The 16,544-nt window shown below is 44.6% G+C and overlaps 2 protein-coding genes across 2 annotated transcripts; one reads left to right on the forward strand and one right to left on the reverse strand.

The window, feature by feature from the left end:
- Window positions 1-2,553: 2,553 nt before the first annotated feature.
- LOC144584937 (uncharacterized) lies at window positions 2,554-7,464 on the reverse strand. Its single transcript, XM_078382225.1, has one exon. The coding sequence runs from the start codon at window positions 3,743-3,745 to the stop codon at window positions 3,245-3,247; it is 501 nt and encodes a 166-aa protein (XP_078238351.1). The 5' UTR covers window positions 3,746-7,464; the 3' UTR covers window positions 2,554-3,244.
- A 1,164-nt stretch (window positions 7,465-8,628) lies between these two features.
- Window positions 8,629-15,837, forward strand: LOC140702845 (uncharacterized). The gene is made up of 3 exons (XM_072984336.2): window positions 8,629-8,730; window positions 12,335-12,340; window positions 13,114-15,837. Exons 1-3 carry the CDS (start codon window positions 8,629-8,631, stop codon window positions 13,615-13,617), a joined length of 612 nt encoding a protein of 203 aa, XP_072840437.2. The 3' UTR covers window positions 13,618-15,837.
- Window positions 15,838-16,544: the final 707 nt, after the last annotated feature.

Raw genomic sequence — 16,544 nt, forward strand, 5'->3', positions numbered from 1 at the left:
GTTTTCTCTCCTCCGGGCTCATTCCTTGTTCTTGTCTACGCCTAGTATGTCTTCGTCATGCCTATTAGACTGTGAGCCTGCAGGCATGTCTTTTCAGAACTGTGCTCAGAAATCTGCAGGTGATTTAACACCGCCGGGGATAACGGTGAGGAGACTGGTGGTGATAAGAGCACTAGAGTGTATTCTTGAGTGTCTGAAATGTTCGAGTACTGCAGGCACATCACTTAAGACAGTGGCTCCCAACCTTGGGCTCCCAGATGTTCTTGGGGTGCAACTCCTAGAAATTCTGGTCAGCAGCCCTGCGGTGAAGGCTATGGGGAGAGTGCATCGAGGATCATCTGGGGTACAAGACTGCGAATCACCAACATTGATCATTCCCATAATGCAGGTCCAGGTTGTAGAGGGTGGATTGAATGCTTTACTAAACCCATATCCAAGAAACATAAAAAAATTAAAGAGCCAGGGCATCGTAGAGGCAAATAGATTTATTCCAAAGTCTTACAACTTGTTGTCTCTTGCAGTAAGGCACACTGGAGTAGAGCCATGGACACAGCACGAATTTGGCAATTCAACTCAATGGGCTTACTCTAGTTAAGACTTACTGTCATGTAGTTAGCCATAACTAGAGTAGGCCTATTTGAATGAGTGGAGCTGACGGAGGAGTTGACCCAACAAATTCCCCACTGATTCAAATGCCCCTACTCTAGCGCAACTTAAAGGATTTCAGCCAGTGTGTCCTTCTGTTTTTCATCTTTTCCTTCTTTGTTGTCTGGGCCACGTTGAAAACTATTATTAAATCTTGCAAGGTTGAGCAGTGGTGTGCCTGACAAAGACCCCCTGGGGAGTTTAAATTGAGAGGTGTTAACAAGGTGGATAAATAGGTACCACCACGGTGGGAAGGTAACAGTGTTCTGTGTCTAGTCGTGTTGGCCACGTGACCACGGAAACTGTCTATGGACAAACGCTGGCTCTACGGCTTGGAGATGGGGATGAGCACCGCGCCCTTGAGTTGGACACGACTGGACTGAATGTCAAGGGGAACCTTTAGCTAACAAGGTATGAGTAACAGATTAGAAGAACAGGGTCCAAAGGGGGCAGAGGAGAAATATTGGTGCTTTTCTGGATTAGATAGAGGGCAGGTCCAGGAGGCATTAATAATTGCTGAGTCATTTCATAAACTTTTTTTAAGTTCCATGTGTAACTACAAATTATTTTTCTAAACTAAGTTTGGTCTGTCTTAAGTTTTGCATCCAGAGTTAAAGGAAGAGCATTGAATTCTGTTAAGTTTCCCACCAGTTCTCTCCATACTGGTTGACATTGATGGGAGTTATTACACCAACCGTATTGCTGCCCACCTTGTGCAGTGTTGATGCCTTAGGTCATTCCTAAAATAGGTAAATTCAGCTTTTTATCAGGAAAAAAAACAGAAAGGATGGAGTTGCTTCCCAAATCTGGATAACCAGACAGAGCTGTTCCGTCAAGCTGAGAAAGCGGAAAACAACCCAAAGGCCTGGATTCTTTACATCCTTATTCCAAAGAGTGGTTAGACGAATAAAACTAAGGGTTGATTTCAAACAATCAAGCCTTAGCTCTGTAGATAGCTCAGTACAGTGGTGCCTCACTTAACGAGCACTTCGTTTAACGATGAATCCACATAGTGATGTTTTTTTGCAACCGCAAAAGCGATCGCATTGCGATGTTTTAAATGGTAAAACATCACTTTGTGATGATCAATGTTTTGCTTACTGATTATCACATAGCGATGTTTTTAGAACAACTTATTGGCGGTTCCAAAATGGCCACCGGGTAATTAAAATGGCCACCTGCTGTGTTTTCGTGCTCATTCCTCGCTTACCGGGCAGCAAAAATGGCAGCCATATGGAGGATTTTCGCAGAACGGTGAGTTTTTTGCCCATAGGAACGTATTAAAAGTGTTTTAATGCATTCCTATGGGCTTTTTTGTTCTGTATAGCGACAAATCCACATAGCGACGATTTCTCCGGAAAGGATGATTGTCGCTATGTGGGGCACCACTGTAGTTCCATGTCTATGTAAACAGACCATTGCCACATTGCTTTTTGTCTGTATTCTTGAATGAAATACTCGAGAGAGTGTCGGGTAGGGCAGGATCTGTTCTCAATCAATAGAGAGTGCAGGACACGCAACAATGGGCTGAAGTTACAGGAAGCCAGATTTTGGTTGAATATCAGGAAAAACATCCTAAGTGTTAGAGCAGTACAAGAACAGAACACATCATCTTGGATGCTGGAGGCATTCAAGCGAAACTTAGGCAACCACCTGGCTCCATATCGTTTGACTTGAATTCCGGTATTGAGCAGAGGATTGGACTTGATCACCTTGTAGGCCCCTTCCAACTTCATTTTTCTGTGATTCATTGATTAACTGTCTTCCCTATCATGGGCCATCCGTTCATTTCAAACCAGCACTTCACCAAAGACATCTTGTGGAAATGTGTGATTCTTTCAAGTTCAGAGTCATGAAAGTCCTCTCAGCGTGATCTCACAGCTGATTCTAACACAAGAGACCCTGGGCTGTGTGGGTTTTTTTTTTATCACCCCAGACATGAAATTGAGCATGCTTTTTAAAACATTTTCCCTAAATCGTATATACTCCTCCGTGTTTTCGTTCATTCTATTTTCTGTGCATTCCCTCCTTGACTTTGCCTGAATTTATAGATCTGTGCCCGTTCCATGCGCATTGCTTTAAAAATACAGGTTTCCACTCTGTTCCAAGGCTTGCACCCTGCATAAGAGGGAGCAATTTTGTGAATTTCTTTGTCATCTTTAAACAAAATACCTCTGCAAATACAAATGCACACACTGAGATGGCAGAGGACCTTAGGAACACCTTGGCGGATTAATGCACAGCACGATGTGATAGAATGCAGCAGGAACTTTATTGAAAACATGAGACATGAGTGGGCAATAGGATGGAAGTAAAACACAAAGGTAAGTAGCAAGACAAGAGGTTACAACAGAATTCTGGTGACTCGTTTTTGTTACATCAAGAATTTCAGAAGCCGAGATGGGAAAGGAGAGGAAAGGAAAGACGGCGAAGTTCACAGAGAAAGTCCAGGCTTCAGGAATGGTCCTTAAGCTCAGCTTCTCCGAAGGCAGGAAGAAAATAATCATTCAGCAATGGGTCCGTATCATCTTGGAACATCCAGGGGTCTTCCGAGTATCACACAGGTTTCGCTGGTCTAGACGCACACGTTGCCATAGGGCTACTGGCAGATGCTTCCACGTCGTCCGAAAATGCTACCCCTCCTATTGCACAAGCCCCTGGAACCAAGGAACCCAGAACTGAGCCCCCCATATCCGAGAAGGCCACCCCTCCCATGGTTGTAGCCACTGGAACCAAGGAGCCCAGAACCGAGCCCCCCATATCCCAAGCCTTGCCCATAACCGGGCACAGCACAGGGAGAGTAGCCTCCGACCTCAACGCCTTCAGGGTTTGCAGACAAGATCATCCCTGGCATGACTACAGTGGAAGGAGGAGGAACGAGTGTGACCTGACTTCCTCGGAGCTGGACGATGCAATCAACTGGGACCCCTTGAAGCTCTCCGAGACTAGCGGCGGAGACGGAGCCCCCGTAGCCGCTGCCAATGGAACCCAAGCCCCCAAGGCCTAAGGCGCCCCCGAAGCCCACGTTCTCGGATCCAAAGCCAACGCTGGGGGTGGCAGCGCAGGAAGGGATGGCGTTGCTTGGTCCACAGATAGGCATGGCTGAGCGAGGGAGGTCAATCTGAAACACAAAATTGGAGAACTGAATTGGGTGAGGAAGGTGGAAAGGCTACAGTTAGAGAAGGATCGCAAGAAGTGTGATGGAAACGGTACCAAAGGAAGAGAACCAATAATCCTTCAACCGACCAAAGGGGCCGCAAAGAACAACAGCTTAATTCAGGAACAACCAGTCATTAAAAATTCCCTTGGAGGGAAGAAATAGGAATGAGCACCTGAACCACATCTGAATATACAAAAGATCAAGCCAAACATGGCATGGGGTGTGTGCTCAAAGTTGGGCTGGGTGAAATGAACTGGGTGGAAAGCCTACACTTAGGGAATGTGCACAAAAGATGCAATGTAAATAGCAGCAAAGTAAGAGAACCAGTACTGCAATAACCGACCAAAAGGGTTGAAAGGAAAAACACCTTAATTCAGGAACAACATACAAAGTCTAGTTTCCCAGATGTTGTAGGATTTTAGCTACTAGAATCATTTGCTCGCATGGCCAGTGGTAAGAGCTTAAGGGAGTTTGCTGACCAGGAATATCTTTAGAGCTATGCTGCAACAACTGCTGTATTAGACTGCAGCATGTTGAGGATCAGACAGCACTCCTCCTCCAAGGAAAAGTACATCAGATCATTCAAGGCTATGCGAAATCCCCCATAACTGCTTTTGAATCTTCAGACCCCCTATTCCCAACCTTGAGGTTCAATTATTCTAATAGCAGATTTTGTCTGCCCATGAATCTTCTTTTGCCGTCTCTAACTTCCTCTTCTATTGTATTTTGTACTGTTCCGTTCTATTTTACTTTAATTTTTAAATATTTTTAATAGTTTAATATCTTACCATTCTTTCATTTTTGGCATTTGTCATTTGCATCACAAAATAATTTGCTGAGTTCTTTTTTTTTTTAAAGGAACCGACCCTTAGCCCATACCTACCCTAATTTCTTCCAATTAATTGAAAATGTCCAAGAAAAACAGAAGACTGAGAGAAGAATGTCAATGTATCCTGAAACCACTTTTACTGGTTTCCTTTTCTAAGCCAGACAAATTTCTTGAAGGGCACAAGCAAGATCTTGCTCCATGTTCGAAGAATGAAAAGCCCAAGCTCTCCTGGATACTCAAAACACAGAGCATCACATAAAATACCCAGATTTCTCTCTTTCAGAACTGCCAGTTGGCTTGTTCCTCTTCCCAGGCAGCCTGTGTGGATCCAAAAACTGCCAGCTCTCCTGAAAACTCTAAACAGAGAGATTCTGGGATGGAATTCATGTTCCTTGGGACAAAAGGCAACACAAAGACTGCCCGGCCCACCAAAGTTGCTCACTCCAACTGCAAGGACAGTAGCCTTACTCATCTTTTTCCTCCCTGCTTTTGTCATAGCTTTATATTTTATAGAAGAAAGATCCATCTAGCTGTTCCCTCATGTGAAGTTTTGAGGAGTATGGAAATGTCCCAAGAAAAATTGACTTACCTGCTCCTGAGAGAAGGTGAAGAGAAGAGACAAGAGTCGGCTGAAGCTGTTGGAGCTGCAGAGAGAGGGCCAGGCTTTTATACAGTTCTTGTAATGTCCTCTGGGACTAAGATGTCATCTCTCTTTGCTAACTCTGCTTAATTACTGATAATTCTCCTTTCGTGTGCAGAATTCCTGCGCTTGTGGTTATCATCTTGCTACATAATAGCTTCCCTGTCATTGTCAGAATGTTGCTGACCTTGAGGCAACCCACTAAATTTCATTTGCTCTTTTAAAAGGCCACACACACACACAAGCTCGAAACAGCTGATCACCATTATCTTCATTATGAACATTGTGACCAGCATCAAGAACTTGAGGTCATCATCACATCTGTTGCACAAGCATTGGAGTTTCTAGGACACCATCTTGTGTACATCATGTGCTAAGCCTGCCCACCTATGAATTCAAGAACAGACAGATGCCTACTGGGTTGTCATAAAGAAATATGGTTACCCCAAGATATTTTGGTGCTCTGGTTGGTCCATACTGGACATCTCCTTATTCCATCTACAGATGGATTATTTCCTTACTTATATTGGGGGGGCAATAACCTAGATTGAGATTTGTACATCCTCTTCTGTATCTCATTTTTAACTTCCTCTAAAGTTTCCAGTTGAGAACAGAGATTTGCCATGGATTTGACCAAACCCTCAACCAAATCAGGATGATTTCTGCCTAGTTTTTGGCCTGTGGCTTTAAATAAGAATGTGGAACTCACTGATATATGAAAATAAAGATCACTGATGACTTATCTGATATCAGTTTTTGTTTGGTCAACTTCCCTGATAGACAGAGGGAATGCTGAGGACATAGTATATCTTGACATCATCAAATATTTTACTAATATTTCTGAATTATAAATACTTTGAGGAAGTAGATGCGATGATCTCTACATTTATTTGGCAAGTTAAAAAAACAAGAATAAAATTTAAAGTTCTACAGGACTTAAAAGAAAGAGGAGGAATGGGCTTACCAAATGTTTTATTATATTATAAGGCTTCGACATTGAGCTGGATAAAGGAATGGATTATGCTGGAAGATCAAAGACTTTTAAAATTAGAAGGACATGATTTAAAATTAGGATGGCATGCATATATATGGTACAGCAAGGATAAAGATCAAACAACTTTTTTTGATCATACGGTAAGGAAAGCATTATACCAGGCATGGCAAAGATTTCGGGAACAAATGTATAAAAAATCCCTATCTGTGTAGCAAGGCTGGAAGCTTTTACACAACCCTCTTTAATGACAGAAGAATGAAGATATACGTATAAAGAATGATTAACCAAAGAACAATAATTAAAAAAAAATACAAGATTTGAATGAACTGAGTTTACAAACAGACTGGTAGGCAAGGCTAAAATTAGAATCAAGGTTTAAAAAAGATAAAGCACTGGGCTTTTATGAGGGGAAGGTACGGCTGGATGAATGATGGATTTATACTAGTGAGAAAATTATACAAAAGTGTATACTTTTCTGTTAGAATATAGCAAAGATTTTGACATGTCCCATGATAATCTGATTTGCACGGTAAATACATGTCAGCTGGGTCACCTTATCTCTAGGAAGAGCAATGGGATATATTTACATCTCTTTCCTTTTGTCTGACACAAAAGGATCCATTACACAGAAAGATAACTAAAATTTTATAAAGAGCAATGAACAGCAAAGGGAGGATTAATTGAAAGTTTATACTACGATAATCTTGTTTTTGCTGCATGGGAATTTCTTGGAACACGATGGTTTTAGTGACTATCTTTTAATCTGTTTTTCAACGTGCTGTATCTGATCTGTGTGAGGTAGTCCTCTGCATTTTGTTGACTGGACCAAGAAACTTGCTGAATCAGTACAACAGCTTCCCCAGGTCAAAATATTTTCATTCAGTCGACTTAATTCCTGAAAATGCTACGGAGGAACAAATAAACAAACCACTTCATTTTGCAAATAAAGGAAAAGGTGGAGATTAAAACCTCAAAAGGTAGAAGCAGCATTCTGCAGAGCTAACAGAACGCTGTTTAATTTCCTGTGTCTACGGAGTGAGTAAAGTAATTTGGGAGCACGAATCTCACAAATAACTGACTAATTAAATCCCCAAGCAGGAAAAGATATCCCAAAACTAGCTGAGGAGTCATCAAAGGGATAAAATGGGAAGAGTATTGAAGGCTTTGTCACGTAGAGCAATGCCACCCGAATCGTTCATCTCTCTTGGAGGATGTCTCTTAGTTCTCGCAAGGGTTTGAGGGTCAATGTTCACATGTTCAGTTTTGGCTGTCTGACACAGACATTGTTGCTGAAGTTGAACACTCTCTGTGGGACAATGTGAGGCAAAATCTATGGGGAAACAGACAGCTGGTTTTCCTACGAGAGGGCCATAAAGACCAAATACAGTGGTGCCTCACAGAGCGAGGTTAATCCGTTCCAGATTAACCTTCGCTATGCTGAAGCATCGCTGAACGGGGCAGCGATTTCCATTGGAACGCATTAAACATCGTTTAATGTGTTCCAAATAGGCCAAATACTCACCGTTCAGCGAAGCTTCAGGATGGCCGGCAGCCATTTTCGCGCCCTCGCCTCGCTTAACGAGGGCGCGAAAATGCTGCGCGTGGCCATTTTGGGCCATTTCCCGGCTTCCAGCGGCCATTTTGGCCACCGAACAGCTGATCGTCGGGGTTCGTTTTGCGAAGATCGGTAAGCGAAACGCTTACCGGTCTTCGCAAAGCGAATTTTTCCCCATTAAAAAAACATTCAGCGATCGCATTAGCGATCCGAAAAAACGGATCGCTATGCGATTTCATTGTTATACGGTGCGCTCGTTAAGCGAGGCACCACTGTAATATCATGCATCTCAACATGTATGAATAGTCGGTGTATAGAATTTTTAACTGCCCAAAAGTTGGTTGCAACTTATACTCATTTCAGTGATTATTCAAGTCGTTGAAGGAAGGTTTAAAGCTCTCCGAAAGGCTCATAATATCCGCGAGATTTCCACCAGATCATTTGAAGGCAACGTGTTCTTGAACATTTTGTTCACCACCCCGATGAATTCTGGTTGAACATTTCAGAAATTTGCAGGACCAGAACTTGGGAGTGGGCGACACACACCTGTAGCGTCTTGGTTTGAAAATTAGAAGAAATCCACTTTTTGGAACTGAAGGATGAAAGGGCGGAAGAGTGAAGGGTGCAGGAGATGGGGTTGAACCTGAAGTGTTCAGGGTGAGAAATTAGCCTTAGATTGGGAGAAAGATTCTAATCGTTGGAGGATTATTGAAGCTTGCAGGTGCCCAGGAACCCCCTTGAAATTCATGGACGTTGAACTCCTTACATCTCCGGACGCTTCGTTTCACAGGCACACCCTCAAACCATGGCTGACTGTGGACCAGCATGTGCCATCTCATCCCTTAGTTCCAGTCGTACTGCTGGATTTGAATCAAGGGTCTCCAGAACCTTGGAGGTCTCAGCTAGGGTGACCTCAGTTAAGGAGTTGGTGATCTCGTTGAGTTGACCCTCAGTCTTGGGATCCCGTCTAGAGCGACCCCCTCCCTGTATCAACCATTTCCATCCATTAGGGGGCTCCCCCCTGTCACCTTCCATCAACGTGACTCTCCTGAGGGCCATCCTTAATCCCCGTTATGAGTCGATCAGCGTCTGAGGCAAAACTACCTGTGTTCATTTGGTGGTTAATAGGAGTCTACGGGGCCGTAGCTGTGGGAAGTTTTATATATCCATTTAAAATATTTTTAACCAGCCTTTCTCCTCACAAGGAATCAACGATGGCTTACATCATTAACACACAATATTAAAGCTAAAACCACTGAATCATTCAAATATTCAATGAATTAATAACTTTATTATTTTATTTATTGCACTTCTGGGCCACCCAACGTAATAAGATGTTACTCAGGATGGTTAGCTAAAGCATTAATAAAATGGATTTAGAAGTAACAGAAGGCAAACCCTCTCATTTTAAAACCTTTCCTAGGCCGTCTGTTACTAAGGAAAAGCTTTCCTGAAGAGAAAGATCTTCACATGTTTGCAGAAAGACAGTAAAGCTGGGGTAATCTTGGCTTCATCTGAGGAATGGTGATCTCAGAAGACGTTCTTACTTGAACCATTGCGTTAGTGTGTGTTTGTAGGCCTACAAAACCCATGTGACATTCAGAAAGTCCACGGAAAGTTTTGGCCTGGCTTCAGAAGAGTTAAGCTCAGGGAGCCCACTCTGAAATCTAGGCCTTCTTCGTGACCTTTGCGGATTTCTCTTTTCCTCTCCTTTCCCACTTTGTCTGAAAGGTTTGTAATCCAGACCAAGAACAAGAATTATACGCTATCATTGTTTCATATCTTTCTATTCTTATTGCCCCGAGGGCTGTTTCAACATTTTAAATTAAAATTGCATTCAAATCAGGCTGGTCTTTCTGGTTTTAGTCTTGTGGAGCAAGTGTGACATAGGTTGGTTTGGCCCTGCTAAAGCAAAACACCTTGATTAGACCAGTTTATAGAAGACCTGAATACTGGGATGCAGAAGATGGATCCGTTAGAAGAACCCAGAGCCCCGGTGAATTGAACTTCGGACTGGCTACAATCGCCATCCATTTGAAGATGTGGGTCGTCCCCCTAGACATCTCAAGAGAACATGGTTTGCAATGTTCTGGTCCACTCTTTATCGGAGAAGGTCACTGGGCAGTTTGTACATACGCATTGTGATCAAACAAACATCAAGTTACATCTGGAGGCAAAGATAAATAGAAGCAGAAGCTCCATGAGACAGAATTGTGATACAGTGGTGCCTTGCTTAGCGAGTGCTCCGTTTAGCGATGAAATTGCGTTGCGACTAACTTTTTGCGATCGCTTTTGCGATCGCTTTACGATGTTCCCTATAGGGTATTTTCGCTTTGCCATGACTGATCATCGCAAAGCGACCATTTTAGCACAGCTGATCGGTGGTTTCAAAATGGCCGCTAGGAAAAACCATGGCCGCCCACTGTTTTCTGGGACAGATTCCTCGCTTAACAGGCAGCGAAAATGGCCGCACTATGGAGGATCTTCGCTGAACGGTGAGTTTGAAGCCCCTAGGAACGCATTAATCACATTTTAATGCGTTTCTGTGGGCTTTTTTATTTCGCATTGCGACGTTTTCGTTTAACAGCGATTTTGCTGGAACGAATTAACGTTGCAATGCGAGGCACCACTGTATCATGGGATGAGGAAGTACAAGAGGGTTGAAACATGTGCGGATAGGTCTGTGGGCAATGGGGCAGGCATTCAGCTTTGGTGGTTCGGGTGCCAGAATTGTCTTGGCTGGAGAACCTGGCATCCTCCCTGGGATCAATCCACTAACTATCAGCTAGATGCCACCATCGGAAGTCATACAGCACCCCTTTTCAGTGTGGTCCTACTGGGGGCCATCATAACAGTAAGTCCCGATGTCATATTCGTCCGTCGAGCTGTTGTTGGAAGGATTGAGTCCTAGGGTCAAGCGCCGTATGGTGGATGACTTGGGTCTTGCTTTCCTTGCAGTTCCTTGGGAGGCAACATCTACTCCTTCCCTGCTAGATTTCCGAGAACTGTCCAAAATGGAGGCAAAGAAGGCAACAACGATACCGATCACAGCTATTTCAGGTCTGGGTTTAGACCAGCTGTGGGCAACTCATTGCCCAGCCCAACTCAATGGGAGGCAGGGTGTGCTCAGCTGTGAAAAACCGGGCCCAGGCGGTTCCTTCATGCACTTCTTTCTCATCTACCGACCTGTGGTGGAGGGTTTGCGTCTGAAGTTCAGGCATGCCAACTACAGCTATGGAACTCCTGGACTCTGGAAAGCTGAGACATTCTTCTTTATTGTTCTTCTGTAACCGGACTTCTCCTTTATCTCTTTCGTCAACCCTTTGCTGTTTGCCGATCTTCCTTTAAGTTCTCCTGTGTTCCTACGAAAGCTAGCACTGCATCGTAGCATCTGGCTCCTTGTTTTCGTCCCCTTCCCTTCCCCAAGGTGTCCGATGCCTCTTTCTCAACAGAGAGCAGGAAAAAAGGTCCCTCAGCACCACACACTCAGGGAAGCTGTACTGGATGCATGCCCGTGTTGAGTTGAAGAAGGAACCAGGAGAACCACACCTCGCCATGAAGTCTAAAATAGATTCCGACTACTATGCCCTTTCCTGCCTGTTGCTTCCTCTCTGTCTCTCTCTTTCTCTCTCTCTGTATGTCCATGTGTGTGCAAGCATGTGTAAAGAACAAAGCAATGAAATCATTTTGATTTGGTTGGGGGTTTGGTCTATCAATCTCTGTTTGCTCCTGTAAATTTTAGACGAAAGTAAACATAAGAGATGATTGGTAATGGCACAGCTAAAAAAATCTTGTAAATAAATAAGATAGTGAGGACCATGCGCACATCACATGCAGGATTATCCCTTCATTGCTGGTATCAGTGATAAAGAAATCATTGTGAAGATGGAGTAAAGGAATATCCAGTATGAACCAAAATATCGTGGACTAGCCATCTTTCTTTAAGACAACAAAGCAGGTGCCCTTGAGTTCTTGAATTCATGGGAGATATTCTAAACAGGGCACTCCAAACTCTTTGGATTTCGGTGAGTGGGCTCAACACCTGGACACAAGAGTATCTCCTAGAAGCTCCGACGCTGATGCAACAGCCATGAGGATGAACTCAAGTTCTTGATGACTTTTATGATGTTAATGATGAAGATGATGGTTAATAAGTCTTGCTGACCAGCCCTTTGAATGCTTGTGTGGGTGTGTGGCTTATTCAAGCATCAAATGAAATTAAATACCTTGCCACAGGTTCAGCAACATTCAAAGGAAGGGGGAAATAGATGGGAATCTATTAAGTAGCATGATGATAACCACAACTAAATCATGGGATCTCACCCTTTATGCTTAGTGCAGAAATTCTGCACATGAAAGGAGAATTGTCAGCAATTAAGCAAAGAGTTGGCCAAAAGAGGTGGTGTCTTAGCCATAGAGGACGCTGCAAGAATTGTATAAAAGCCGAGCCTTCTCTCTTCATCTCCAACAGCTTCAGTCGACTCTCATCTCTTCTCTTCACCTTCTCTCAGGAGCAGGTAAGTCCATTTTTCTTGGGACATTTCCATATTTTTCAAAGATCCACACCAGGGAACAGCTAGGTGGATCTTTGCTCTAGAAAATATGAAGCTTGAGGAAAGCATGAGGAAAACTTCGATTTACTTGGAGATGAGTAAATTTGGTGGGCCTGGGGAAGACAGTACTATAGATGGGGGGAAGAACCCCAGAATCAAAACACTGCATAGAAGTCCAGTTACGGTTTTGAAAATCAGAAATCTGGGCATTTTATATGGTGATGTGTATGGAGTTTACAGGAGAGCTTGGGCTTTTCGTTCTTTAAAAAGTCATCAAGATATAGCTTGTGCCCTTTACGAAATGTCTGTCTGGCTTGAAAAGGGAAGCTAGAAAAGGGATTGAAACAGATTGACAGTTGCTATGATTTTAAGAGATACTTCCCTAAAAATTATATTTCTCTTTTCTCCGATATTGACACTTAGAGTACAGTATATGAATTAGAATGGTAAGGATTAAGATTCAGAGCCACAAGCTTTATTCAAATATACCACTTCGTTCAGGGTGGCATTTCTGGACAAGAAACTGCCTTAAGCCCTCACCACTGCCCATGACAGCACAAGATTCTGTGAGCTAAATTCCTACAACATCTGGGAAACAATGACTCAGTGGGTTGTTCTTGAATTACAGAATCATTGTTTCCTCCCTTTTTGCAGTATTGGTTCAATTTTTCTCCACTGTTTACATTGTATCTTTTGTGCTCATTCCCTAAGCTTTCCACCTTCCTCACCCAATTCAGTTCACCGACTTTGTGTTTCAGATTGACCTCCCTCGCTCAGCCATGCCTATCTGTGGACCAAGCAACGCCATCCCTTCCTGCGCTGCCACCCCCAGCGTTGGCTTTGGATCTGACAACCGTGGCTTCGGGGGCGCCTTAGGCCTTGGGGGCTTGGGTTCCATTGGCAGCGGCTACGGGGGCACCGTCTCCGCCGCTAGTCTCGGAGTGCTTCAAGGGGTCCACCCTGCTTGCATCGTCCAGAACCCAGCAAGCGAGGTCACAATCCATCCTGCTCCTGTCACTGTAACCTTGCCAGGGCCCATCTTGTGTGCAAGCCCTGAAGGCGTTCAGGTCGGAGGCTACTCTCCCTGTGCTGTGCCCGGTTATGGGCAAGGCTCTAGATACGGGGGGTTGGGATATGGGGGGCTCAGTTCTGGGCTCCTTGGTTCCCACTCTGGGAGGAGTGGCATTTTCGGACGACGTGGAAGCGTGTGCCTGTACCCCGGTGGCAACGTGTGCGTCTAGACCAACGAAACCTGTGTGATACTCGGAAGACCCCTGGATGTTCCAAGATGATGCGGACCCATTGCTGAATGATTATTTTCTTCCTGCCTTCAGAGAAGCTGAGCTTGGGGACCATTCCTGAAGCCTGGACTTTCTCTGTGAACTTTGCAGTCTTTTCTTTCCTCTCCTTTCCCATCTCGGCTTCTGAAATTCTTGATGTAACAGAAATCAGCCACCAGAATTCTGTTGTAACCTCTTGTCTTGCTACTTACCTTTGTGTTTTACTCCCATGCTATTGTCCACTCATGTCTCATGTTTTCAATAAAGCCGATCTTGCATTCTAGCACATGCTGTTTTGTGGTAATTCTCCAAAGGTGTACCTAAGGCCATCTGCCATCTGAGTGTGTGTGTGTGTGTGTTTGTGTGTGTGTGTTTGTATAGGCAAAAATGTTTTGCTTAAAGATGGGGAAGCAATTATTTAAGTCTCGCCTTCTGTGTGTTCTTCTACAATGTTGGCCAGGGATTATGGGACTTCAAAAATATGAAAGACCCTTACTTTAAGAGTCGGTGGTTCTTTTTCTGCCTATTGCACTGTAACTAGAGTTAGGTGGATTACTCAGATCCCCTAGTGAGCATTTGAGCATAATTGAGCTGATGGTGGTCCAATTCAAGAGACTTTTCTCATGGTTCAGCCAAGTAAGTTTGGACACTATATCAAGCCAGAATCCTGCCCCCACTCTTTCAACACTAAAGCAAGACCAAAATGGCTCTTGCTCCCTCTCGCCTTCATTCTCCTACTCTTGCTTCATGCAGGTTCTCGATCCCCAAGGCATCCAACCTGGTACATTATCCATGACAGACATGTAAGACATAGTCAGAGCAGGGTGGTACCCACCATAGTGGGTGAGACAGAAAGCACAGCAGGCAAAGGCAGGAAAGAGCCAGGTGTAGCAGGATACTGAGAGGCATGTGGGAAAGGATAGCTTGATTCCCTTCCATTAGAAGAATAAAAAAGCTCTATTTGGACAATCTTCCCGTGCTAGCTGAGGCAATCCGCCAGCAAGCAGATGCCACCATCAGAGGCCCTGATCCAGCCACCCTCTTGGAATGTGACCTTTCAAGGGGCCCTCCTTGCACTTAGCAGTTGTGGGAGATCCATATCCAATTTGGGTTGGATCCCTCCATCTTTCTGTCTTTCTGTCTGTCTGTCTGTCTGTCTGTCTGTCTCGGGGACACCACCCCAGACACCACCTGGTGATGCTTCAGGAGCCTCATCTCTTTGGTTCCAGTCCAAGAACCTCACCAAGAATCCACACCAGCTTTTGCCATTCTTGATAGTTGCTGGTACCATACCAAGGTTTTTGCAAGAGTTATACCCCAGGAAACATCCACTGCTATGGTGGCCAAGGAGAGATGCTTGTAACCCTCCTAAAGCCCTCCAAGTACCCCAAAGCAAAACCACCAACATGGTCTCCAACCAACCGTGAGCCACAACAGCTTCTAGAGCCTTTTCTTCCTTTAGCTTTTAAGGAAAATAGTCTCCCCATGATGACCGTCAGTGACACCGTGGAGAAGTCACGAAGCTACAATATCAGAGAGGCCCGACTTCAGACACATGAAAGAGGCAGAGGCAAAGAACAAGAAGTGAGCAATAGGATGATACGTAATCAATGCATCATGAGAATTTGAGCATGCAAGATGGGAAAGGAGAGGAAAGGAAAGACTGGAAAAGTTTATGCAGAATATCTGAGCTTCAGGGATGGTGGACAAGCTCTGCTTTTCTGCAGCTCGGGATAAACACACAGGAATGGGTCTATATCACCTATGAACATCCATGCGTCCTCCTCATAGCTCACCAGCTTCGTAGGTTGTGAACACACTCAACCAGGATGGTCGAAGGAGGAACTTCTTCTGTGATGGCCATTCCTCGCATGAGGAACGCTCCCCAAAACTATGCCCTCATAGACTCCTACTGTCCCCAGACCACCACCGGCACAGCGAGATTTGGTTCCGAAAACAACCCGCTCAAATCAGGAAGAAAGGATGGCTCCTGGCGGGTGGGGGGGCCATGAACTGGAGGAGATAGACAGTGCGCTGAAAGAATAGGGGCTCGTCTGAGGTTTCTTGTGGGCTCCGGAATTGTTCATCTTAACCATGAGAAAGTTTAGTTACACTTTCATGCTGAATTGGAGGTCTGGCTAATCCATTTAGTTGTAGTTTAGCAGGTACATGAAGAACTTCGGCCTCTTTTAAAGGGGAAAGGTAAAGTTAACGGTTCCCCTTGACAGTTTGTCCAATCGTGCCTGACTCTAGGGGTCGGTGCTCATCCCCGTTTCCAGCCGTAGAGGCAGCATTTCCCTCTAGACAGTTCTCGATGGTCACATGGCCAGCGCAACTACACATTACGTTCCCACCGTAGTGTTACCTATTTATCTACTAGCATCTTAACATGCTTTCGACCTGCTAGGTTGGCAGGAGCTGGGAGAAGGGACGGGAGCTCCCTCTCTCACGTGGATTCGAACTGCTGATCTTCCGACCTTGCAGCCCAGAGGCTTTTGCGGTTTAACTCGCAGCGTCACCACATCCCTGCTTTTAAAGGGTAGGATGTGTTATATTTTGAAGCTCCGTGGTCAACTCTCAGGGGCGATGGAGACTGTAGTCCCTAATACTCAGGTAACTAAACTAAGACGTGGTGTCCAATCAGAAAGCTGGAAAGACACGGGCCTGAAGGCAACAGAAAGGGTTGCTTGAACGGGAGGGATCTCCCTGAAAGGACCCCTTCTGCCTCACATGAATTGATCTAGCTAGGCCATGAACAGGAGAGGTCCTACAGTGGGACCAAGGTAATCCATCTTGGGTAGGGTTGTCATATGTCAGGCAAAAGGAGGACGTGTCCTCCTTTTTAGCCTAATGTCCTCCATCAGGCAGGCAAAGATAAAAACCTTTAA

This window comes from Pogona vitticeps, chromosome 15 (genome assembly GCF_051106095.1).
Source record: "Pogona vitticeps strain Pit_001003342236 chromosome 15, PviZW2.1, whole genome shotgun sequence".
Lineage (NCBI taxonomy): Eukaryota > Metazoa > Chordata > Lepidosauria > Squamata > Agamidae > Pogona > Pogona vitticeps.

What these genes read in the sequence shown, in the direction of transcription:
- LOC144584937 (XM_078382225.1), bottom strand. Translation starts at nt 3,745, where the DNA reads ATGCCTATCTGTGGACCAAGCAACGCCATCCCTTCCTGCGCTGCCACC.
- LOC140702845 (XM_072984336.2), top strand. Translation starts at nt 8,629, where the DNA reads ATGGCTGACTGTGGACCAGCATGTGCCATCTCATCCCTTAGTTCCAGT.